Genomic DNA, 27,345 nt, shown 5'->3' with positions numbered 1-27,345 from the left:
ACCTGGTCTTACATTTAGGTCCTTAATCCATTTTGAGTTTATTTTTGTGTATGGTGTTAGAGAATGTTCTAATTTCATTCTTTTACATGTAGCTGTCCAGTTTTCCCAGCACCACTTACTGAAGAGACTGTCTTTTATCCATTGTGTATTCTAGGCCTCCTTTGTTGTAGATTAATTGACCATAGGTGTAGGGGTTTATTTCTGGGCTTTCTATCCTGTTCCATTGATCTAAATGTCTGCTTTTGTGTAGGACCATAGTGTTTTGATAAGTGTAGCTTTGTAGTATAGTCTGAAGTTTGGGCGCCTGATTCCTCCAGCTCCATTTTTCTTTCTCAGAATTGCTTTAGCTATTTGGGGTCTTTTGTGTCTCCATACAAATTTAAAGATTTTTTGTCTAGTTCTGTGAAAAATGCCATTGGTAATTTGATAGGGCTTGCATTACATCTGTAGATTGCCTATAGTCATTTGCACAATGTTGATTCTTCCAATCCAAGAACATGGTATATCTTTCCATCTGTTTGTGTCATTTTTGATTTCTTTAATCAGCATCTTATAGTTTTCTGAGTACAGGTCTTTTGTCTCCTTAGGTAGGTTTATCCCTAGGTATTTTATTCTTTTTGATACGATGGTAAGTGGGATTGTTTCTTTAATTTCTCTTTCTGATCTTTTGTTGTTAGTGTATAGAAATGCAACAGACTTCTGTGTATTAATTTTGTCCTGCAACAAAGTCCTGCAACTTTACCAGATTCATTGATGAGCTCTAGTAGTTTTCTGGTAGCATCTTTAGGATTTTCTATGTATAGTATCATGTCATCTGGAAACAGTGACAGTTTTACTTCTTCTTTTCCAATTTGGATTCCTTTTATTTATTTTTTTTCTTCTCTTATTGCTGTAGCTAGGACTTCCTAAACAGTGTTGAATAAAAGTGGTGAGAGTGGACATCCTTGTCTTGTTCCTGATCTTAGAGGAAATGCTTTCAGCTTTTCAGCATTGAGTATGATGTTGGCTGTAGTCTACAGCTGTACCACCCTGAACACACATGATCTTGTCTAAAAGTTATTTTAAATGCTTCTGTGACCTTACAAGTTTTAAAGTAAATGGTTTTAAAGATGTAATAATATATCTTGCTAACGTACTTCTAACATCTCTCTCCTAAGCCTAAGAACTTCACCCCTGATTTTCTAACAGCCCTGCAGTGAACTGAATCATATTAAAGGGTATCATTATTAAATTCCTCCAGCTTCATTTAAAATAGTAAAACACCAAAAAACAAACCAAAAAAGCTGCTATGAACATGTATGTAAAAGTTTATGCATGAAATAAACCTTCAGTTATCTGGGTTAAATGCTACAAGACGATTTTAAATTACTGATTTCAGCTCTTTAATAGTTACAGAACTATTTTGAATGCTATTTTTTCTTGAGTAAGATTTGGCAAGTTATATTGTTTCTAGGAATTCATCAAGTTTGTTTAATTTAGGTTATTTTCAAATTTATTATCAGAGAGTTCACAGTATTCACTTATTACCTTTTCAATCCCTGCTGTTTCTGTAGTTATTTATGTCTACTATTTCATTCCTAAGGTAGTTTATTCTTTTTTTCTTGGTGAATCTCATTGAAGAACAAAGTCTTGGCTTTGTTTTTCTATGTAAGCTGTATTTCAAACATATCAGCGTAGGGAAAGAAATTAAAAAGCAGCTTTCATTTTTGTCTTTCATTGTTCCTTTAAAATTTATCCAGTTAAAGAAAGCCTTCCATTTCCACTGGATGGAAATGCAGAGAAGCCTCATAACTCAGGGTGTCTCACCCATGGCACTATTAACATTTGGGGCCAGAGAATTCTTTAGTATGAAGGTCTGTCTTGGGCATTGTAGGATGGTTAGCAGCACCCTGGCCTCTACCTATTGGATGCCAGTAGCACTTACCAGTTGTGACGAACCAAAAATATCTGCAGACATTGTTAAATATCCCCTGGGGGGCAATATTGCTTCCAGTTGAAAACCACTGCCATGACTCTTATGTTTAATCTTAGAGAACAAAGTTCTAGAATCACTTTATTTCTAATCTTTTAAGTTGAATGCTTAGCGCATGAATTTTCAGCCTTTTTTTTTTTTTTTGGTTGTCAGGAAATTCAGTAAAATTTATTGCCTCGTTGTAATTAACAGATTTTAGATATCTGGTTTCCTCTCTTTTCTCTTTATAATTGGACTTTGTTCTTATTTATAATTTTCCTCTTTTACCATATGTTTAACCTTGTAGATGACTTCTGGTCTTCCCAAATTTGTACTTGAGGAATATACTTTAATATACACCAATGATTATTTATGGAACATCTACTTTGGGGTAAAAAACTGAGGGTATCCTGATATAGGACTGATTTCAAGCCACAAGAAAGGGTTTGAGAAAGAGAACAATGAAGCAAAGAGAGGAGATATGCTCTTGTGAATCTGCTGGTCTCCCATTTCTAACTTTCTATATGCATCAGGGTGACGTAGAAGAGAGGCTGGACTTAGTTTGATATAAAAAGAAATTCAGGAGTGAAACTGGCTGGGGCAGATGGCTGCCTGTCCCCTGATTTGATTGAGATTAAAGGTTCAACCATAGCAGATGAGATGTTCCCGTCTCTGATTGGTATTCCCTGGAAGACTAATGAAGTATACAGTTCTGGAATAGAAAAAGCCTGGTTTCTGGGATTTTGGCTGCTGCAACAGGAGCTTCAGTGAGGGACATCAGTGAGTAAATCCTCCCACTTTGCCCACTCACTCCCTTTCATAACGCACATACATCCTCAGTGTGTTCCTTCGAGTCCTGCTGTGCTGTGTTACTGTGTCATACTCATTCCTTGACATTTGGCAGGGGGGCAGAGGAAGGCTTCAGAGGCTGCTTGGAAAATTAAATTGGGATAAAAACCCAACAGGCTTAAATTATTCATTGGCTTTTACCCAGGGCTAGAACAAAACGTTTGGGGGCTGGATGTGTTTGCATGAAAGGGAAAGATCCTCTGAATATGGAACAAGACCAAGCCCTAATGAAAGGTGGGAAGAGGCCAGGAGAGACTAGCTTCTAAGGTTGTCAATATCTCCACTTCCTATGACATTTATTTTTCTATTAATTCTTGGCATTTATATTGCTGTGATAGATCAATTAGCCTCTCGCAATGTTCTAGTCCATTGACCTTATCATTTAACTACCCTATGGTGCCAACTGTCACCACAGGGAGGCTGCAAAAGAAACATTTATAATTTTGAATTACCTAGGTCCCGAGCCGGGGAGACGTTAAAAGGCTGAGTTTAGATAATCAGCGCATTAGATGACTGAACCTTTAAGGAATTTTCCTTTTTCTCATCACTTTGGAATTCTGACAGCTACACTGTGAAAGCAAGAGAACAGAACCCATCCTGCACAGTGCTGGTGTTCAGAGATTCTAAAGTGACCCCGAGAAGACTTGGGAGATCACAGAATCCCAAGGCTGGAAGGGGGCCTCGCCTTAGAGATCACTGTATCAGCCAGGATCCTTGGCTGCAGGCAACAGAACCGCTCTATGGATAGCTTAGTAAAAGGGAATGAGCTGGAGGCTCCAAGGTCAATAGGAGGCTAGAGAATGAGGCTTGGGAATGGGAAGACACCAAGGGTGCTCTGGAGGACCAGGGTAAATTTACAGCAGTATTTTCCTAGGAACAGTGCCTTCCAACTCTTTCTTCTGTCCTTCAAGACTCAGTTTTGGGAGAAAGTATCCAATTGGGTAAATAAAGATTACGGATCGGTCCTTTGGCTTCCATAGTGGGAGGGTACCACCTGGACTACATTAAATACTGAAGAAGGAATCAGGATGCTTTTAGAGAAGCAAAATTAAAAAAAAAAAGTTTTAATACTAGGTAATGATTTAGTCCAACCTGTTTTACAGTTGAGGAAACTGTGGCCTAGATAGTGATGTGTCTTGTTCAAGTTTACGAACTAGTGAGAGTCCAACCAGGGATGAGAACATAGGTTTCCTAGCTCCCAGTTTGATGCTTGTTTCGATATCAGATGCCTTTGGAAGTAGCACCAACAGCCTGATTCAGCTGTAGTCACGACTTTGGCCTAAGTGTGCTGGGTCAGTCCAGTTGTAGCAGATTTGGGGAGTTTCAAAATACACTTCATTTACACTGTTTTTACCTGCAGGAACAACCACTGATGCTTTTAATTAATGGAAACTAGTTCTTCCATCCATGGTTTTTTGCAAGCAACATCACTGCCATCTGCCTAAAGAAATCACTAGCCAGAGGGGGATGTACAGTGAAGTCTAGGACTTTAAATGTCACGAGAACTCCAGGGAATTTCAGAGATGCTGTTCATCCATCCTGGGGACTGGAACTTCAGTCCAATAGCCAACCTTCCCTGGTTGGCTGGATGCGCCTGGTCCTAATTAATTGAAGTCAGTAAAAGCACGGGTTGTCTGGGATGCTGTATCAGAAATCAAAACTGCCAGAGATGAGGATGCAATCTCAGACAGACAATTAAGAGTTATGGTGAAAGGATTCACCAAGGGCCAGAAACACCCAGCTCTGGTCAGCCAGAGTGCTGCAGGAGCAGGAAGGTTGGAAAGAGTTGTATGGATGCATTTTGCTTGTCCTAAGAAGCTTGGCGGCTGCCCCACAAACAGGAAACATGTTTTTGAGAGGGGAGTGGTTACCTCTTCCAATCCAAGATCGGGGAGGGGGAGAGGGCTTGGTTTAACGCAGGGGAAACTGTGTAAATAACAGCATGCCGTTTTAGAAATGTTATCGATTTGCTGACTGAAGGGTAAACAGTAGTCCAGCAGCATCTTGGCTCTGTGACCAGCTCAGCCCTGTACACCAGCCAGGCAAGGATGCATGCCTGTAACTGCCGTGCAACAGCAGCTTTCAGCTTCTCTTTCTAAACATCCCTCTCAGCCACCTTTCTCCCCTAAATCCTTTTGTTATGTCTAAACAAATCCTGTTATGAAACAACAACAGGAACCCTGGCAAACAGCCAGTCTGCACAGAGAAATGGGACTTGAACTGTATTTCCGTTTTGAACTATATTTCAGTTTTGATTTCTAAACAGAGGAAGCAGTGATTGGACTGTAAGCAGCACACACCCATTATCATCAGAACTCAGAAGCTTAATTACAGAGAAACTGAAAGCTAATGATGTTTTATACACTGTTACATCCCTAGGAGGCCAGTTACCATGGAAATCTCTCCTTCCTTTTCTTCTGCTTAGAGAATATTTATATGGAAAAGAAAGCAATATAAACACGATAGAAAGATTAAACAAGACAAGACACAGTTTGCTACAAATATTTACATTTATTATAAGAATACAGTTAAAAAAAAAGTTCCACAGACCTATGCATGGTAATTGGTCTATTGGGAAAGAAAAAAGGGCTATTCAAAAATGATCTAAGTTTACAAAAATGATGAAATCATGTTTTAAAAAAGTAGAAAACAATTTAAAAACATCCTACAATGTTAGCTGAAGTTCAAAGTGTATTTCTTCTGAATGTAAAACTAACAAATAAATAAGTGTTAAATACAGATCCGAGTTAAAAATGGTAAAAGACAGACAACTAACTGCTTAGATATTTCTCTCTCATTCATTTTCAGACTTGTTTACAAAGCCAGATAAACTCACCAAAGGACTTGCTTCTGTGTTTTACACTTTAGCTTTTTATAAGAAGCACCCTATTTCCAGTGTTTCTTTAATCCATTTAACAAATATATTATTTTAAAATAACAACAAAAGAAGATTAAAGGTGCTTTAACCTGACAATATTGGCACTAAAAGGAAACTGTAAACCACAGGAGTGCTTTGCTCAACAGGCTTGCAGATGGAACATCTGGACCATGGGGGGCTGAGGGCACACCCCATTCCCACCCCATCATCCCACACTCATCTTCTAATAAAGGGAAGTGGAAGCAACCCAGAAAGTCACATTTCTGCAACCACTCACTGTGGGTCTGTGCCAGGAGCATGCAGTGCCTTAGGCCAGTGGGCTGCCCACCGTCAAATGGCTTGGGCGCCATTTGTACATTTTGTCTTTGCTTTCCGTTTGCTTGCGTTCCTGAAAAAGTCAGGGCTGTTCCCGGGACTTTGACAACTTGATTTTATTCTCCTGCATTTATCTGGCTTTTCTTAACCCTATGTGGTTGTATGGCTATGACTTCAGAGAGTTCTAATCTTTTAGGGCACTCACCAGACCATACCAAGAGAAACACAAAGAAACCATAACATAAAGTCAGCAGAACTCATACTGCCACCAACTCCTGCTATACTCATATGTTGCTTAAGTAGACCATGTGATTTAATGTATTTAACATAAATTAAACATAAAACCTATACACCTCTAATAAAGCTGTCTTAGTGAGAAATCTCAATGATTTATGAAGAAAAATGATAAACAGAAGTGGCCCATGAAAAGTGTGCTCCTGGCCACTGGCCCATGTTGAGAGTCTGATTATGTCACAGGATGCTGTGGGGTGACTGGCATTTCATATGGTGAAATGTTCGTCAAGTGAAAGGGAGTTTCACATTTTTGGCCACTTTGGTCATGAGTCTGAAACAAACAAAACCCCTCTCTACCAGTTCCCCTTTATCTTTGATTTTGACTTGATGCTCAGAACCTATAGCTGGGATTGGATTTAGAATCATAGGGTTATAACATATACTTGTTATGGGGAATCAGGTGAACCTTGTGGAACCAATCTCTTTGACACTAAAGCCAAAAATAGTGAATTCCATTAAAACATGTATATTTTCCGTGCATTCCAAGTGTGAAAGGCCTAGCATCTGAGGAGGAATTATGGCAAATAAGTTCATTTCTGTTGGAATTGGTCTTCCACTTGCAGCTGAAGCAAAGCAATTAGACCGGCAGGGGATGGGCCTCTCTAGCATCCTATCATCTAAATATAAGAACCGTTATGCTTTGGGTTAGGAGAAAACTTCACGGTCATATTAAGCATGGCTCTGGGCACCATGCCCTCTGCATTTGCTTACAACAGTCTGGCATTTCTTAAGAGCAAGGAGGCAAGTTTATTTCTACCAAGTAAAATTATTTGTAAAAAATTTCTAGCTAATAGGGTGTTTTCTTCACCCCCACCACTCTGCCATCTTCCATGTTTAAAAATTAACAAAAGCATGGATTAGCAAGCTTGCAAAGACTGCCAAGATGGGCCTTTTGCCTGGGATCTTGGTAATAACATTACAGATTCCCTCTCAGCCGCTAAGTTTCTGAATCCAGGGCACTTAGAAATTCAAGCTGCCATTGGGGGTTGGGGGGTGGATTTAGTTTTTTGCTTCATAAGGATTTTTCAGGCAACTCAAAAGAGGACCCCCAAGGTTGTACAATTTGACAAGAGCTGCATGAAGAAAATATTAAGTTTGGACTCATATACAACTCCAGTTTTCATTCTCAGATTTTTGCTGCTTCAATGTGGGAATTGGGATTTTTTTTTTTTATTGGCCTTCTTATACTTACCCTGTGTTGCTCAAAACATTGCTATTTCCCATTGACATCCATCCTATGCTTTCAAAATAAGGTACTAGCTCCTCATTAGACGAACTGCCTGGATGGTTCTATTGATAAGTTTTTGTTTTTTTTTTTTTTGCGGTACGCTGGCCTCTCACTGTTGTGGTCTCTCCCATTGCGGAGCACAGGCTCTGGACGCACAGGCTCAGCAGCCATGGCTCACGGGCCCAGCTGCTCCGCGGCATGTGGGATCTTCCCGGACCGGGGCACGAACCCCTGTCCCCTGCATCGGCAGGGGGACTCTCAACCACTGTGCCACCATGGAAGCCCTATTGATAGTTTTTGCATGGATGTTTTAACTGAGTACAAAGGGATGAAAGTAGTGTTTCTGTTGTTGCTTTAATGGTTGAAATCTGGCTTCTTCGTATGTCATTTTAGAATCTGCTTTGGATAGCATCTAGAAGGTGCTTATTCTGATACTAAAGATGTTCTTAACAGACAGGAGAAAGAGTGATGTTTGGCTTTGTAGGAAGGGTACCGCTCTGGGGGAAACTAGAGTAGAGTTTGTGTTTCAGCACAGTAGTGCTTTGGGGTCTGTGTCTCTAGGTAGATTGCCTTATTTTAAACTTGAGTCTTTGTATTCACTACCCTCTTTTCTGAAGCTGTGGAAAAACTCTTTGACATTGTGCAACTGAAATACTTTTAGACATTTACTGACAAGAGGAGTGTGAAGGAAACAATAAAAAATACTGGCAGAGAAGAGTGGAATGGGAAAATTGAAAATGTCCGGGGTTTTAAAATAATCATTGTTAGTGTTTTAACATTTCTTTGGAGGCAGGTCACCTAGTGAGCTTACTCGGCCAAGTCAACAGTCTGCTTCCCTGGGCACATCTGCTCACAATGATCTTTCCATCCTGGCAAAATCTCCCAAGAACCTCTATTGATAGTATAACTCATCAGACACATCTGGCACCTAGTCGTCCTATCCCCACCACAAAGACTACAACGAGGCCTGTTTGTGTTCTAAGCCACGGGGCCTCTCACACAGAGGGTATGCAGTGGGCCTGGTAAATGGATGCCTGGGAGCTCTCTATAAGGCAAGGGCCTCCTGGGCACGTGAGGAGAAACTGTTTGGTCTAGGCCAGTTAAGACACTGTCTGATAAAAGCTGATGAGAAAAGGCGTTTCTGTTTTGGTAAAGATTAAGAAACAACATGAGAAAAAGAAATACCAACCAGAAAAAAAAAAAAAAAAAATCCAGAAAAACTAGCACCCGGTAGGGTTCCCTGAACCTGACATGGCAGATATCGAGAAAAAGCTTCTGAATGAATAGAGCTGAGGGCAAACATTACAAAATCCTGCTACCAGGGCCATTACCATCACTTAGAACATTTTATTACTTTGTAGAACACTCACCTCTTCTGACTTCAGTGGTAATGTTTGGGAAGATAATTTAGAAATTCAAGATTTGAATCTTTTTAGAGTGAATTCTAAATATTCTTCTTTAGGAGGCCTTGCAAGTTTGCTGGCAAGGAGGGAAGCTCAATCTGTCTTTATGTTGCAGGCAGAGACACCCGCAAGGTATCTTTTCTTTCATAAAATAAGAAGAAGGAAATTTCACAGCAGTTTTCCTCCAATGCTGGCTGCCCCAGACATATGTGTGCCACCCTCAGTTCCTTACTGCTTAGGAAGTGGGCTGAACCACTGTCATACCTGCAGCCTAACAGAAAAACCAAGCAAGAGTAATTCTCATTCAACAGTGGCTTCCTTTTGAGATTATAGGGAGCATAAAGAAAATCAAATCGATACCCCACTCAATGCCCTTTAAGAAGTGTTGTAGAAACTTGACAGGTACGTAATGTTTAATACCATGCAGCGGGAAGCACCTCAAAATTCCCTTTTGAGGATTCGCTTTCCCTCATTGATCCCGCATTTATTTGTTGGAAGGTGAGCCCTTGAGTCACTTTGCATTGGTACTTTGTTTTTGCCCTTCCTGTCCTTCAGTCTTCCTTTGTGGATGTCTCTTTCTCTGCCTTCCATGTCTGACCTTAGCCATGCTGCACTGTGACTGGCTTTAGGATGCTTCTATGATTCCTTTCCCTCACATGTTATTAGTATAAAGACAAGGAGCATTGCTATTTAATTGGTATTCCCCTCCTTCCCTGCTGGATTCCATGTTTCCCCAGAGCTGAGCTCATCAGAGGAAGGTCCCTCTGGGGTACCTCTAGGAGCCAGTTAGTCAACATCAGTCAAAAGGTGAAATGGCTGATCTCAGCGTGCTCTCACTTAGGAGACCAGCCCCATTGCAACCAGATTTCTAATGAGGTGTGAATAATCAGTGATTTAGTTTAAGAAATAGTATCACTAACTCAAATACAAAGAGACTTAGAGAAGTCTCTGTTAAAAGTCTAAGCATATATGGCCAAACCCATTAGTTGGGAGGATGATGAGCATGTGTCGCCCAGCACAGCATCGCCTCTGAGCTGGGGATAAGAGACTGCTACACATGCAAGGGAGAGGTCTTCGGTTTGCTCACAGGAAGGCCCACACACTGGCAGGTGACCTCTTTTGCTTCTTTTGACTCCAATACCTTTTACATTTTCTGTAGGAAAGGATCTGGCCTGGTGGCACTGTTCTCCTCAGGCCTCCTAGTGACGTTGTCCAAGTCTTCGTTCCACTTTAATTATCCTACACTCTCTGTAGGGGCTGCATCATCCTGCCTTAGAATAACTGGTGCTCTCCTCTTTTGCCTTGTTAGACGTTTGCCTCAGTGCCTTATTAACAGATGTGCTGAAGCCTATGCTCATTATATCTCCCCAGTTTAAAGTGACTAGGAATTTAGTTCAGTAGGATTTTTCTACCACCTAAGAATCTGTCTTTATTAGGCAGTCTTTAATGTCTACACTTAACAATTCAGAATTTAATCTTTGAATCAGTATGAGGCAGTAGAATGGCCTTCAAGGGGTTACAAATATTTCCTTAAATTGAATTATGACTAAGATATATAGTTTTACACCTTCTGTATTATAGCATTATTTTTTTAAGGAGAATTTTATGGGACTCTACAACTGTAGCAGTATCTCCTTCAAGTAGGTCATCTTGGTACATGAAATATTGACTTTTAATTAGAATATTTTTTTTGGCAGAAATTAATATGTAGTTCTGGATCTTCCCAAATAATATATTATTCAGACTTGATATGAAACTAATCAAAACAGAGAAAACTAAATAAAACTAAAATATTTAATAAAAAATTTCTGGTACGTATAAGCAAATCAGAGTTAGTAATAAAAGAGGTAACACTTTATTTTAATGGTAAACTTTCATGCTAACTTAATAGTGTAATGGAACTGTAATATAAACTCATTTTCATATAAAATCTTTGTTTTACTTAACATATTAATACATAAACCATGTCTTTTTCAATTGTCTGTCCATTTTTGTTCTTTGTATTTTGCATTATTCTATTTTGTGTGAGGGCTCTGACCTCCTAAATACAAAAGTCAGACTTTACATGACTCAGAATAGTGTTCATGGACAATCAATTCTGTTGATAAGAAACAACTAAAATACCAATGGTGTGATGGGGGGGTACGTATATGTAAAAAGAGGGTCGAGGCAAACAAACAAACAAACCCTCTTTTCAGAAAGTATCAACTGATCTCACGTCAAAAGACACACAGCCACAGAACAGTGTCCATAGGGTATCCTAAGGAAGGTTTTCAGGTACATTTTTAGAACATCTGATGAGTGAACTGGAAAGTAGTGTGACTGAGGTAACCGAACGACAGTAACATACGACCTAGACATGTATTTTTGCGTTCTCATTTTTATGTTTATCCCACTACAAGATCCTCAGTGTGTGGCATATATTATAATTAAAACACTTTCTTCTTGACACAAGTCATACCAGTATTGTGAAGCCACGGTTATTTTAGTGGTATTAGCCAAACTTTATATAAAACTATATGGCAAAACTGAAACAATGAGTATAACACAGACAAGAAAACCATACCATGGTTTAAAGGAAATTAAGACTATTTCAATGACTAAACATTTTCTTTTCTTTTAAAACAACCCTCAAATGAAAAACAGTTGTGAAATGTGTGCTGAAAATTGGCTGAAGCAATCAGACTCATGTTCTACACTGGTGTGCTAGTAACAGGTTTCAGTAATATCGTATCTGTGATAAAATGGTGAATTATGGATGAAGAATTTTATTGACTATATTAAATTTGGGAGATAAGAGAGAAATGATTACATAAGACCTTGCACTGGGGACCTAGTGGCAGGATGGACTAAAACGAAACCTCTGGTTTTGAAAGTCTAAACAAAACCTATTGATCCTTTATTATTATTTCCTAGAAGAGAAAGAATATGTTGGCTTTGGGAAGTAACCTTAGATTGCAAAATAATTTTAGGTTTCACATGTCGGTAATAAATGTTAATTTGACAATAAAAGATTTCTTTCCTTGAAAAATGATGAGCTACTTAAATACTTCTCATAAAGGCTCCTTGGTGATTCAAGATAGAAAAATGCAGGTAAGTCAGGCTGCCTGGGCTTACCCGCCCCCCCGCGACTCCATATTCATAAATTTAAGGAATTATGACAGAAACTACATAGGAGTAACAGATGCAACACGTGAAAAAATCTATTAACAACACAAAGATTTGTGACCTGGCTGAATTACATTCAGACCAGTGGCAATTTTGGTTACTAAAATTTTGGTTACTAAAATTTTGGTTACTGTTTTCTTACTAAACAAGTCATAGGATTTTATGTGTTTACGAATCCTTCTTTCCCTATATCAACTTGCAAATTCAGAGGAGAATTTGTGTGTATGCTTTCTGGGTACGGATTAGCCTCCTAAAGTACATAATTCCAATAATTATCTGTGACAGAAGGGATGAATAAATTATGCTTCAAGCACAACAAAGTTAACAGTAAAAAACAGTCGGCATAAGTTTTTCTTAATGCATGTGCCTATATTAAATTTAATATTCTATATAACTGATATGATCCTGAAAGACTCCCGATGAGTTATTAATCCTGAACTGTACCACTGCCTGCTTTGGGACAAAGAATAAGATAGAATTTAAATGCTGCAGATGTCACGATGTTTTGAAAAGCTTCTTTAAGCACACAGTTACGATGTGAACTGCAAATTCTAACAGCCTGGATGAGTGAAATATCAATGCCATGTTCGTTCTTTACACCAGAATGCAATGATTAAGCTTCAGGTCTTGTTCACAAAATTAAAGCCCAAACCATCATTCTCTTTGCTGAGAGCTTAGCAGTGCGGCTGCTAAGTGATGGGAGGCTGTTTTTTTTAAACAAAGAATATTACAGAGAGATGCACTTGGAAATACTGGCAAAGGGTGGAAATGTCCCCATTTTATTCTTGCTTTTGAAGGCTGACAAGTGCCTGAAGACCAGAGCTCTTAATCTTAATTCATGAGTCTGTGCTTTGATTTACCACAGTATATGCCATCAAAAGAAGGTTTCCTTTTACTCATAATATTTGACAGAAGGGAAACAATGCTGATTAAAAAAGAGTTACTTTGTATATTGCAATATTTTTGCGGGCAAGTTTATTATGCTTTCATTTTCGTCTGGATGTGGTAATCATTAAATGTGTATGAAACTTCAAGGAGATTGAAGTGGTAGACACAAGCCAGTTTTCTCCTCAGTATTATCCTGTTTACTCTTGAAAGTAGTACTGGGTGTGAGTTGTGTGCAGTGATATTCCTAGGCAGCAAATAGGTGGAGGGGGCAGGAGGAATTTTCTGTCCCATAAGCTCTTCCAATGACTGTAGACCAAATAATCACTACTGTGCTATTTGGACACAGGCCTGAGCACTTATTAAAAGCTCCCAGGCCACATTTACCCCTGAGCGTGACCATCTCTTACATACATATTTATCCTGAGAGGCAACTATATACAGACCATGGGGTAAGTTCCCTGGATGAAGCTAAGATTCAGCTAAAGACAATCCTAGTTTAAACTCTGTTCCATTTTATTCATATGAAGCATCTCCAAACTGTGCTCATATATGGGTCGGCTAATGATAAGAATTTTCAGGTAGCAGTGTAAGAGTAAATGAAGGGGGAAGGTGGACAAAGGAGGGCTATCTCTATAGCTTTTTCCTTAATAATGTTCATTTGACTTCTTAACCAATTTACTCCATTCATACCTGCCAGGTTTCTCGGTATTATGTGTGTGTGTGTGTGTGGCTGTGTGTCTGTGTGGGGGGCGCATGCCCATATGTGTACACACATGGATGTGTTTATGAACTAGAATCATGAAATTCTGACAGCTCTGGAAACTGGCACAAATGAACAGAATTAAATTCTGGGATGTCTCCTCTCAAATGAAGGTACTTAAAATTATGCTGTTATTTCTGTAGCCTCGTGCTTTGGAATTTCTCTAAAGAATTTTTTGTTGACAAGAAGGCTCTATCTGTGAACTCCTGAAAACATTTCTTAGAACCTTTTTCATGAATCAGACCATAAAATAAAGCGTGTGTGTGTGTCTAAAGGCATAACTCTGGTAAGAAGGCAGATTTTCTATTTTCCTTTCCTTCTCTTTGATGATGACTTTAGCTGCCCCTTTCTCCAGACCGTCCTCCTGTTCCAACTTACTTCTTGCCGTCACAGCTGTCTGAAACATTCTTTAAAAGCTGTGGCCTCAATTAAGAGCTCTTTGAGGACATTCCAGGCATCATTTTCTGATGCCTGGACAAAAGGGGAGGGAAACAACAGCTTTACCAATAAGACAGGAATGTGAGGATTCTTACACTGTGCTTATTTCTGGTGAGAAAGGAAAGAAAACCCCTAGGAGGTCTAAATAATGCTCAATATAAAATGATGTTTACAAATACACTCTTGCCTTGGCAGAGCAGAAAGCCAACTTTGGTTGGAATGTGTCCTGCAGACATGGCATTACCAATGCAGCTGATAGCACCGATCGAGTAGGGTCTGTGGCATGGGACAGCAGCCGTGAACTGGGTCTGAAGTAAAAAATCTCTGAGAAACATCGATGGTCCCGGTGTGAAAAAGATGGATTGGTTCCCCCTCACATTTAGAGCCTGTGCTTTTCTATTTACAAAGGGCTGAAATGGCAGGATTGCTGTGGTGAGCTGAGAAAGCCCTTGGTAGGACTGACCTGTTTCTTGAATGCATTCGCCTTTGACTTTTTTTAACGGCACATATTTAAAAAACAGTTAATAAAAAAAAAAATAACCTTAGAAGACTGTTGCACATAACGTGGTATAAACTCATTGTTAATGAGAAGAATAATATTACTCTGCTGGAGGACCAAGTCCTGGAGGCTGAGTTTGCACTGTTCTGTCACTATGTGATTTTCTTCTTGATGACAGTGAGCTCTTTCTGAAGTTCAGTGAACTTGGGCCGGTTTTCAGGTTTATAATCCCAACACTTCATCATAATTTTAAAAATGTCCTCTGGACAATGCTGAGGGGCTGACATTCGGTATCCTGAAGACCCAAGAGAAGAAGAACAGAGAATTTAGAATGGGAATAAGATATAAATGTTCACATAGGGCATTATGCAGTTTGCAATTTTTAGTACCTTATGTTGTTGGTTAATAGAAACAAAAAATTCATTTCAGGGCAAACTGATTTTTTCTCTATAAGTAATGCAGACTTTAATATTAATAGAGCAACATCATTACCTTCTAGTTCAAAGAACCCATTTTCTGTTTGTTCATTTGTCACAAAGTCTGATGTAAGATACATCACATACAAATGCATGTTTTAGTTGCTCTAAGTATTTGCTTTCAGAATTTGCTTTTAGATGCTGTAGGCAGAGTTTAAAAAAATCATCTCTACAACTCAGGGTTTTGAAGATGAGAAAAAGGATGAGGATTTATAAACATTAATTTAAAAGTGAAATAAAAATGAATATGAGACATATTCCTTTACAGTCTGAGAAGAATATTATCTTTAATTCAAAGTCACCTGGCAGTGTCCCGGCAGTGTGCTGGGTGGTGTGTGTGTGCCTGTGTGCATCTGCCTCAGGAGCGGTAGGAAAAGGGAGGAAGGAAGCTGGAAGTCATCTTCCTACACCCGATTCTACAACCATGCCCCCCTTGACAGGCCTGACCCTAGGGCGCTGGTGTTTTGTTGCAAGTGTTTTGTTGTTGTTGTTGAAAGCCGGGGACTATACAAGTGCACGTGAGGGTGTCACCATCACCTGCTTATTCCTGTCCCTGATCTGAGAACACCATAGGGCTTCTTCAGAACTGTTCCAAAATTCTCAACTTCTTCCTGAAGTCTAACTACATTTCAATTTGCAGTAATATTAACAGTGTTTATTTGGCATAGAATAAAAACTAGGTGGTATTCCTCAATCTGCTATTTCCCTGGAAGAGAGTGAATGGCACAGCCTTGCAGGTGTCATGCCAGGCAGGGGGCGTGGAAGAAAAGTCTAGAGCTTTCTATTTTCAAAGAGCTGGGACCTATCTTTTAAAGTCTTTGTTGTTGGTGGTGGTTTGGTTGTAAAGAGCCACACCATCCTTAAAGTTCAAAAGTAGATTAACCAGCACCTCTTCCATCGCGTGCCCGAGAGTACTCTCTTCCTCCTCCCAGGAAATGCAGACCCGGCACCAGCACTGCCCGGGCTGGCTGTGAACACTGCTACCCTGTGTCTTTGGCTCACCTCTTTCCACTTGTTCCCGAGCTTGTTGATTTGTCATTCCAGGGTATGGGCAGACCCCTAAGCTGAAGGTCTCCCAGAGGAGGATGCCAAAGCTCCACACATCACTCTCAGAGCTGTATCTCCCTGAAGGGCGAACAAAACCACATTCAGCTCACTGGATAAGCGGGTGACCATTTCTGCTTGTGTATGTCTATGTCAGTCACATATTAACATATTTAAACTTACCAGGAATTCAATAACTAGTGATCTTATTTTCTTGACTAGTTTTGCTTTCCAGGAGTAGTAATATTACCAATTAAATGAATAGTCTTCAGGCTGCTACTTTAACTAAGCCACCTTCCAAATCACATTTCCCCCACCAAGAACAAATATTCACTCAGTATGCAAGCTTACTTTCTCTGTGGCCTCTAAATGAGATAGATGGTTTATATAAAAAAGATATAAATTTGTACACATCGATGCCTAGGAGATTAAATAAGTTGAGTTCTGCAATTTTGTCTTCTGCCTGCATCATTTTCTTTCTACTAAAATTACAAACAAACTTAAAGCAATAAGGAAAGTTTCTTAACTTCAATTTTTTACTCATCACTGTTTACAGATATTCTTACACGCTTAAAGTTCTCATTTTCTCCACTGATAGTTTCATTTATGGAAAATACATTTTTCTGGTTTTGAATAGAGTAGAAATTAACATAGCTGGCTGATAAAAACAACTTCTTTAAATTACATGGTGCTGTGTTTTGTCAAAATATCTTGGTGCACCTGCTTTACTGAATTACATAAGCTAACTCTTAGTTTAGTTTGGTTTTTTTCCCCTTGGTAATCTTCTAGAGAAACACAGAGATAAAAGCCAATACCAGATATCTTCTGGAATGAATGTGAAATCAAGGAGGGGAGGCAGAAAAGGCTATGAATTTTCAAGATTTTCCAACATATTTCTGCCATTCCAGGATGTATAAATGCCCATCCTCCCAAAATGTCTTGTTACTTTGAGTAGGATGGCCTTTTCTCTTTCTTGAAAACAGTACAATGAGAATGAGAGTATGCCTGTGTTATAACTGCTCTGATGTCAGAGTTTGGAGTGTACTTGCTGATCATCATCTCCAGCTGTGTGAATTAGCTTCCTTCTTAGTAGACGGTAATTATGGACATTCACTATGCTAGTCGGTAGGAAGATTAGTTTCCCTGTCTGCATATCAACTCTTTTCATGTTTGGCATCCAATAATTTAAAACTTTTTATGAAAATCATTCAATGGTTACAAGTTAAGACTAATTAACTCTTTAAGGAAGTACAAAGCATAGAGAACCAAATACCTTATTTTTGTAAGATAGTATCTAGGAAGAGATCAAGAATGGCCAGTTGTATTATAAACTAAGATCACACTCTAGAAGTGAAAGCTTATAACCTAACTCTGTAACCTTGAGTTCTATTTTATTATTTTTGGCTGCGTTGGGTCTTCATTGCTGTGTTCAGGCTTTCTCTAGTTGTGACGAACGGGGGCTACATTTTGTCGCAGTGCGCGGGCTTCTCATTGCGGTGGCTTCTCGTTGCCAAGCACGGGCTCTAGGCGCGCAGGCTTCAGTAGTTGTGGCACAGGGGCTCAGTAGTTGTGCCTCACAGGCTCTAGAGCACAGGCTCAGTAGTTGTGGCTCACGGGCTTAGTTGCTCTGTGGCATGTGGGATCTTCCTGGACCAGGGCTCGAACCCGTGTCCCCTGGGTTGGCAGGCGGATTCCTAACCACTGCGCAACCAGGGAAGCCCTGTAACCTTGACTTTTGAGTCTGGTTTTACTGGATAATTTTTAAAAATTAATTAATAATTACTTCTTTATTTTTCGTATTGAGATATAATTGACATAACATTATATTAGTTTCAGGTGTACAGCATGATTTAATATTTGTATATATTGCAAAATAATCACTACGATAAGTCTAGTCAACATCACCATGCATAGTCACCATCCATAGTCATAAAATTTTTTTTTCTTGTGATGAGAACTTCAAGATCTACTCTCTTAGCAACTTGCAAATATGCAGTATAGTACTATTAATTATAGTCACCATGTTTTACATTAGACCCCCATGACTCATTTGTTTTATAACTGGAATTTTGTACCTCTTGACCACCTTCACCCTCCCCCTGCCTCCCACTGCTAGACTCTGGCAACCACCAGTCTGTTCTCTGTATCTATGAGAGTGGCTTTGTTGTTGTTCTTTAGATTTCACATGTAAATGAGATTATAGAGTATTTGTCTTTCTCTGTCTGACTTATTTCCCTTAGCATGATACCCACAAGGTCCATCCATGTTGTCACAAATGGCATGATTTCACTCTTTGCTAAGGTTGAATAATATTCTATTGTATATACACACCATATCTTCTTTATTCATTCGTCCATTGATGTACACTTAGGCTATTTCCATATCTTGGCTATTGTAAATAATGCTGCAAATGAACACAGGGGTGCATATATCTTCTTGAGTTAGCATTTTTGTTTTCTTCAGATAAACACCCAGAAGTGGAACTGCTAGATCATATGGTAGCTCTATTTTTAGTTTTATGAGGAACCTCCATACTGTTTTCCATAGTGGTTGCACCAATTTACATTCCTCCTGACAGTGGAGGAGGGATCCTTTTCTCCACAACCTGGCCAACACTTGTTATTTCTTGTTTTAATAACAGCCGTTCTAACAGGTATGAGGTGATAAGTCACCGTGGTTTTGATTTGCATTTCCCTGATGATTAGTGATGTTGAGTATCTTTTCATGAAACTGTTGGCCACGTATATCCCTTATTTGGAAAACTGTCTATTCTGAACTTCTGCCCATTTTTTAATCAGATTGTTTTTTGTCTTGAGTTGCATGAGTTCTTTATATATTTAAATATTAACCCCTATCAGATATATGACTTGCAAATATATTCTCTCATTTGGTAGGTGTCCTTTTATTTTGTAAATGGTTTCCTTTGCTGTGCAGAAGCGTTTTAGTTTGAAATAGCCCGACTAGTTTATTTTCGCTTTTGTTGCCTTTGCTTTGATGTCAAACCCAAAACCTCATCTCCAGCATTAGAGCTTACTGCTTATGTTTTCTTCTAGGAGTTTTATGACTTCAGGTCTTATAGTCAAGTCTTTAAACATTTTGAGTTAATTTTTGCATATGGTGTAAGATAGTGGTCTGTTTCATTCTTTGACATGTGGCTGTCCAGTTTTCCCAACATTTATTGAAGAGATGTCCTTTCCCCATTGTATATTCTTGCCTCCTCTGTCATAAATTAATTGACCATTTATGCATGGGATTATTTCTAGGCTTTCTATTCTGTTCCACTGATCTGTGTGTCTGTTTAATTCTAATACCATGCTGCTTTAAATACCATTGCTTTGTAGTATAGTTGGAAAACAGGGAGCATGATGCCCCTAGCTCTGTACTTCTTCCTCAAGATTGCTTTGACTGTTCAGGGTCTTTTGTGGTTCCACACAAGTTTTAGTATTATTTGATCCAGTTATGTGAAAAATGCCATTGGAATTTTGATAGGGATTGCACTGAATCTGTAGATTGCTTTGGGTAGTATGAACATTTTATTAATATTGATTCTTCCAATCCATGAGCATGAAATATCTTTTCATTTACTTGTGTCTTCTTCAGTTTCTTTGGTTGTGTCTGATAGTTTTCAATGTACAGGTTTTTCACCTTGGTGAAATTTATTCCTAGATATTTTATTGTTTTTGATGCAATTATAAATGGAACTGTTTCCTTAATTTCTCTTTCTGATAATTTGTTATTAGTGTATAGAAACACAACAGACTTTTGTATTTTGACTTTGTATCCTGCAATTTACTGTATTCATTGATTAGTTCTAACAGTTTCTTGGTGGAGACTTTAGAATTTTCTATATAATATCATTTCATCTGCAAATAAGGACAGTTTTACTTCTTCCTTTCCAAATGGGATTCCTTTCATTTCTTTCTCTTGCCTAACTGCTGTGGCTAGGACTTCCAATACTATGTTGAATAAAAGTGGTGAGAGTGGGCATCCTTGTCCTGTTCCTGTTCTTAGAGGAAAAACTTTCAGCTTTTTACTGTGAACTGTGATGTTAGCTGTGGGCTTGTCATATGTGACCTTTATTATGTTGAGGTACATTTCCTCTGTACCCACTTTGTTGAGAATTTTTATCTTAATGGGATGTTGAGTTTTGTCCAATGCTTTTTCTGTATCTATTGAGATGATATGATGATATGATTTTTAGCCTTTATTTTGTTAATGTGGTGCATCATGTTGATTGATTTGCAGATGTTAAACCATCCTTGTATCCTTGGAATAAATCCCACTTGATCATGATGTACAATCCTTTTATTATTTAATGTATTGCTGAATTCCGTTTGCTAACATTGTGTTGAGAATTTTTGCTTCTGTGATCATCAGGAACAATGGCAGAAGAGAGGGGAAGAGACTCCTCAGTCAGGATTGGAGCAGATCTAGAGGGGCTCTCCCAGGAAGGTTAGATTCATAGTTTACTTGATGTGCCCGAACTTCTTGAGGTGACATTGATGTAGGTGCCAAAGCATCTGGGGGTGAAATACTGGTCAGTACCTCAAGCCAGGTTCTGTGTCACCAGCTGCTGCACGTCCACATCCTGAAATCTTGAACTCGACCTGGCCATGGTTACACCCTTCAGCCCCTCCAAGTAATTTTCTTTTCTTGTGATTTCTTTGTGTGTGTGTGTTGTTTTTTTTTTTTTTTTGCAGTACGTGGGCCTCTCACTGCTGTGGACTCTCCCGTTGTGGAGCACAGGCTCCAGACACACAGGCTCAGTGGCCATAGCCCACTGGCCCAGCCGCTCTGTGGCACGTGGGATCCTCCTGGACCGGGGCACGAACCCATGTCCCCTGCATCGGCAGGCAGACTCCCAACAACTGCACCACCAGGGAAGCCCTTTTGTGTGGTTCTGATATCAGAGTAATGATGGACTCATAAAATGAGTTTGGGAGTATTCCCTCTTCTTCTGTTTTGGAAGAGTTTGAGAACGACTGGTATTAATCTTCTTTGAATGTATGGTAAAATTCACCAGTGAAGCCAGTCATTCCTAGACTTCTTTTTGTTGAGAGTTTTTTTTGTTACTGATTCAATTTCAGGAGATTTTTGAGAAATTTTTTTCATTTTTTCTAGGTTTTCCAGTTTGTTGGCATATAGTTGTTCATAGAAGCCTCTTACCATCCTTTGTATATCTGTGGTATCAGTTGTAATGTCTCATTTTTCATTTTTAACTGTTTTGATTTGGTTTCTGTCACTTTTTTTCTTGCTGAGTGTAGCTAAAGTTTTGTCAATTCTTTCATTTCAAAGAAATAGCTATTAGTTTCATTGATCTTTTCTATTGTCTTTTTAGTCTTTATTTCATTTATTTCTGCTCTGATCTTTGTCATTTTCTTCCTTCTAATAACTTTGGGTTTTATTTGTTCTTCTTCTAGTTCCTTGAGGTGTGATGTTATGTTGTTTGAGATCTTTCTTGTTTCTTGAGGTAGGCATTTATTACTATGAACATACCTCTCAGAACTGCTTTTACTGCATCACCTAACTTTTGGTATGTTCTATTTCCATTTTAATTTGTCTCAAGGTAATTTTGATTTTTCTTTTGATTTATTCTGTGGCCCATTGTTTGTTCAGTAACATGTTTAATTTCCATATATTTGTGAATTTCCTAGCTTTCTTCTTGTAATTGACTTCTAGTTCCATACCATTGTGGTCAGAAAAGATGCTTGATGTGATTTCAGTCTTGTTATATTTATTAAAACTTGTTTTGTGGCCTAACATATAATCTGTCTTGGGGAATATTCAATGTGCACTAGGAAAGAATATGTATTCTGCTTCTTTTGGATGGCATGTGTATACTGATCTATAGATATCTATATCTATCTATCTATCTATATTTTTTTTTGTGGTACGCAGGCCTCTCACTGCTGTGGCCTCTCCTGTTGCGGAGCACAGGCTCCAGACGCGCAGGCTCAGTGGCCACAGCTCACAGGCCCAGCCGCTCCACGGCATGTGGGATCTTCCCAGACTGGGGCACGAACCCATGTCCCCTGCATCGGCAGGCGGACTCTTAACCACTGCGCCACCAGGGAAGCCCAAGATATATATATATATATATATATATCTGTTAAGTTCATCTGGTCTAAAGTGTCATTTAAGGCTGACATTTCCTTACTGATTTTCCATCTGATCTTTACATTGACTCAAGTAGGGTACTGAAGTCCCCTACTATTATTGTATTGCTGTTTATATAACAAGTTGTATATATACAACTTGTATATAACAAGTTGTTTAGGTCTGTTAATATTTGTTTTATATATTTAAGTATTCCTATGTTAGATGCATAAATATTTACACATTTTATATCCTCTTGTTGGATTGACTTCTTTATCATTATGTAATGCCCTCCTTTGTCTCTGATTACAGTCTTTGTTTTAAAATCTACTTTGTTTGATATAAATATAGCCACCCCAGCTTCCTTTTGGTTTTCATTTGCATGGAATATCTTTCTCCATCCCTTCACTTTTAGTCTTTGTGTGTCCTTATGTCTGCGATGAGTCTCTTGTAGGCAGCATATAGATGGGTCTTATTTTTTATTCCATTCAGCAACTCTGTCTTTTGACTGGCAAATTTAATCCCTTTACATTTAACGTTGTTATTGATATGTATGTACTTATTGCCATTTTAATTCCTTTCTCGCTGATTTATAGTTCCTCTCTGTTCCTTACTTCTTCACTTGCTCTCTTCCTTTGTGGTTTGATGACTTTCTTTAATGGTATGCTTAGATTTTTCTCATTATCATTACTGTATCTACTATAGATTTTGACTTTGTGGTAACCATGAGACTTACATATAACAACTTACACTTTTAAGTTGATTAAAAAAACTGAAGATTGAACACATTCAAAAGCTCTACATTTTCACTCCCCCCTGCCTTGTTTTATGTTTCTGATGTCAGATTTTACATCTATTTATCTTGTATATCCCTTAACTAATTTTTGTAGTTATAGTTTTTATTTTTTTGTCTTTAACCTTCATACTACCTTTATAAGTGATTGATCCACTACCTAACTACATACTTACCTTTGCCAGTGAGATATATATACTTTCATATATTTTCTTGTTACTAATTAGCAACCTTTCTTTTCAGCTTAGAGAAGTCCCTTTACCATTCCTTGTAAGGCCAGTTTAGTGGTGATGAACTCTTTTAGATTTTGCTTATCTGGAAAACTCTTTCTCTCTCCTTCAATTTTGAATGATAACTTTGCCAAGTAGAGTATTCTTTGTTGGAAGTATTTTTCTTTCAGCACAGTGAATATATCATGCCATTCCTTTCTTGCATGCAAAGTTTCTGTTGAGATATTTTCTGGTAGTTGTATGGGGAATCACTTGTATATAACAAGTTGTTTTTCCCTTGCTGCTTTTAAGATTTTCTTTTCTTTAACTTTTGACACTTTAAATATAATGTGTTTGGTGTGGGTCTCTTTGGGTTCATCATCTTATTTGGAACACTGTGGGTTTCCTGATCTGGATGTCTCTTTCCTTTCCCATGTAGGAAGTCTTCAGCCATTATATCTATTTTTTTCTTTAAATTTATTTATTTTTTATTTACTTATTTTTGGCTGCGTTGGGTCTTTACTGCTGCGTGAGGGCTTTCTCTAGTTGTGGTGAGCGGGGGCTACTCTTTGTTGAGGTGCACGGGCTTCTTTCTCATTGTGGTGGCTTCTCTTGTTGTGGAGCATGGGCTCTAGGCGTGCGGGCTTCAGTAGTTGTGGTGCATGGGCTCAGTAGTTGTGGCTCGCAGCATCTAGAGCGCAGGCTCAGTAGTTGTGGTGCACGGACTTAGCTGCTCTGCAGCATGTGGGATCTTCCCGGACCAGGGATTGAACCCGTGTCCCCTGCATTGGCAGGTGGATTCCCAACCACAGTGTCACCAGGGAAGTCCTCCATTATATCTTCAAATAAGTTTTCTGCCCCTTTTTCTCTCTCTCTCCTCCATCTGGGACTCCTGTAATGCAAATATTAGTCTGCTAGATGTTGTCTCATAAGTCCCTTAAGCTCTCTTGGCTTTTTTCATTCTTTTTTCTTTTTATTGCTGTGATTGGATGAGTTCCATTGCCCTTTGAGCTCACTGATCCTTTATTCTGCTTCATGTAGTATGATGTTGAACCTCTCTAGCATATTTTTCAATTCAGTTATTGTATTCTTCAACTCTATGTCTCTTCTTTGGTACCTTCTTATATTTTCTGTCTTTGTTGAAATTCTCACTATGTTCATCCATTCTTTACCAACTTTAACGTTTTATCAGGTGGATTAAACTATGTCCGTTTAGTAAAGGTTTTTTTCTGAGGTGTTATCTTGTTCTTTCATTTGGAACACATTCCTCATTTTGCTTGACTTCCTGTGTTCTTTCCATGCATTAGATGAAACAGCCACCTCTCCCAGTCCTGAAGGAGTGGCCTCCTGTAGGAGATAAAACTTACCATCCAGCTCTGATCTAACTCTCCGTTGTCTCTCAAGCCTTTGTGATTGTCCAAGCAGCCTATTTTTTAATAGCTCCTAGTAGTTGAAGGTGTTCCAAGACCTGTCAGTGTCCCAAGAGGACTATCTAGCACATAGATTCAGGCTGATTGGAAGCCAGACCCTCAGGCAGCAACTTTAAAGCATGCAAATATATACAGTCCTGTCAGACTACAAGTGTAAGCCATGCTGGCCATCAGAGCCAGGCGATCTGGAATGGTCCCTGGATTACAGTCACAAAAATAGGGGCTCCAGACAAGTGTGTAAGTTCCTTTCTGGGAGATACTGACAAATTGTAGCGAGGCAGAGCAAGTCACAAAATCGTGTTCTCTGGCCTGCATTCCCTGAGAGCACCTTGATAGGCTTCCAGACATGTGACAAACCTGGAGCCTGCCCTCAGGCTGAAGCTCCAGCACAAGATTATAGGCCTTTCATGGGAAGACTGTGCTCCTGGGTCTGTTGCCTCTTGCTGTGCCCTGAGGGTGGTAGCTGTTTAAGAACCTTTCTCAGTTCTGTGGGACCCAGGAGTGTCACCAGAGCCAGGCAATGTAGAGGTGTCTCCTGGCAACAGCTGAAAAAACTGAGGCACTGGACAAGTGTTTAAGCTCCTTTCTTGGAGATACCAGTGAGCTAGAGTGAGGCAGAGGGACAGCACAAAGACGGCATCCACCAGCCTCATTCCCTGAGAGCAATTCTATGGGACCCAAGAAGTGTGCCAGACCAGAAGCCTGCCCCTCAGGCCAAAGCTCCTGGATAAGCAAATGGTCTTTATCAGAAAGACTGGGGGTGTGCTTCAGTCTGCTGCCAGTGCAGTGCCTTGGGAGGTGGCAGTCTGCCAAAAACTCACTCTCAGATTGTTACAGTCCTGTGGGTTCCAGGAATACACGACCCCTGGTCTCCAGAGCCTGGTGATCAAAGGGTGTCCCCTGGGTGGCAGCTACAAAAACCAGGGCACCAGACTTGTGTAAAAGCTCCCCTCTGGGAGATACTGGCACTCTAGATCATAGCAGTGGGAAAGCATGAAGACGGTACCTGCCAGCCTCTGTCCCTAGAGATACCCTGTCAGGGCCCTAGATGCATTAAATTAGATGCCTGCCCCTCAGGCTAATGCGTTAAGATTAGCAAGTGAAGCTCTTTCATGTAAAGTCTAGGAGTCTCTCCATTAGCTGATTCTGCGCTGGGCCCTGGGGTAGGTGAGCCCTTTAAGAAGCAGTTCTCAGCTTTCTAAAGCCTTGAGGGTCTCGTGGATGCAAGCCCAGATCATTTTCAAAGCCAGATGTTTCGGGGGCTCATCTCTCAGGTGTAGGTCTTAAAAGATAGGATGCCTGATGTTCCTTCGCTCCTCAGGGAGAAGCTACAGGTTTTGAGTTCCCTCCTGATTGTGGTCACTGAACCAGGGGTGGGATTTAGGGCAACATTTTAAGTCAGCTGCTCCTACCTGCTTCCATGTGGCTTTTTTCCTCCTTTGCCCAATGTGTATGAGTTGCTCAGCTAGTTTTTAGGTTTTTTTCAGGGACAAATGTTCCATATGTAGCTGTAGATTCAATGTGTCTGTGGGAGGAGGTGAGTTCAGGATCTACCTATATCGTCATCTTGAACTGAACCCTTGCTGGATAATTGTAATGGGCTGAAAGTTACTTACAGCCATACAGCACATTGCTAGTTTTCCATGTCTCATTTGATGCTCACAGTACCCTTTGCAGGGGAAGACACTATCATTCTCATTTGCAAATTAGAAAACATAGGTGTAGAGAAAGATCGCTTGCTAAGGTCATGCAACTAATGACATGACTGGTTGGGAAACCTGGTCCTGGTGGCTGATCCAGGACTCTCTACATTATAAATCCTACCTCTCTTGCATTTCAGAGTACTTAGTTACTTCACAGTAATTAAATTTCTATGGGTTGTATCAGCCCCAATTTCGCAGGTGACAAATGAAAAAATTTCTTTTAATGATTGTTACACAGATTGTTTTATTCCTTAGTTGGAAATCAGTATCTTATTTGCCCCTTACAATCACAGTACCTTTGGTAACAGCTGTACTGAGGAGGCGGTATATGCTGAGGAGGCTATGAAGTACGCTACCACTGTGTGCTTAAAAAGGGGGGGAGATATGTACAGTTAGATGGCTGAGAAATCTCTGAGAAGAATACAACAATATGATAAGAGTATTTGCCTTTAGGAAGGGGAATTATGTGGCTAGAGACAAGGGTGGGGAGAGGGGCTTACATTTCATTGTAGGCCCTTTACATACTGCTTGACTAAAACAAAACAAAACGAAAACAAGTTTATGCATCATCTTTTCAAAAATTAAATGACAACTCTAATGAAAAAATAATGGTGAAAATAACTTTAATTTTATGTCCCTAAGCTAAAATTTCAGAGAGGTTTCTTAGACTGAAGGGGTTTTCCATCTACCCTAACCCCACACTGCATGGAGACTTGGGCAGCATTTCATCTACTCTGAGGGCAAAAGTGAAAAAAAGAATCCGTGGGGAAAAAAAGACCCCTGGAAATGAGGCAAAATTTTACCACCAATCATAAATTGATATTTGCATAAAACATGGAAGAAGTGGAACAAAAAATAAGACTTTCATAAAATATATTTTCTCTTGTTAAAAAAGTGCCAGGATTCAGAGCCAATCTTCAGCA

General features: G+C 39.4%; 1 protein-coding gene across 7 annotated transcripts in view; it reads right to left on the bottom strand.

The window, feature by feature from the left end:
* Nucleotides 1-7,588: 7,588 nt before the first annotated feature.
* FER (FER tyrosine kinase) overlaps nucleotides 7,589-27,345 on the bottom strand; it is a 474,202-nt gene continuing 454,445 nt past the window's right edge. For 4 of the 7 annotated variants that reach the window (XM_067731395.1, XM_067731398.1, XM_067731396.1 and 1 more), the window contains 2 exons: nucleotides 16,150-16,272; nucleotides 7,589-14,966 (listed from right to left, as the gene is read on the bottom strand). In XM_067731395.1, coding sequence (XP_067587496.1) covers nucleotides 14,824-14,966; nucleotides 16,150-16,272 — 266 coding nt within the window. In that variant the 3' untranslated portion in view covers nucleotides 7,589-14,823. Of the gene's footprint in view, nucleotides 14,967-15,934; nucleotides 16,273-27,345 lie in introns of those variants that run through there. The other 3 variants (XM_067731392.1, XM_067731394.1, XM_067731393.1) reach the window with 1 other exon arrangement.

This window comes from Pseudorca crassidens, chromosome 3, assembly GCF_039906515.1.
Source record: "Pseudorca crassidens isolate mPseCra1 chromosome 3, mPseCra1.hap1, whole genome shotgun sequence".
Classification (NCBI taxonomy): Eukaryota; Metazoa; Chordata; class Mammalia; order Artiodactyla; family Delphinidae; genus Pseudorca; species Pseudorca crassidens.
This window is presented reverse-complemented; position numbering and strand designations above follow the sequence as displayed.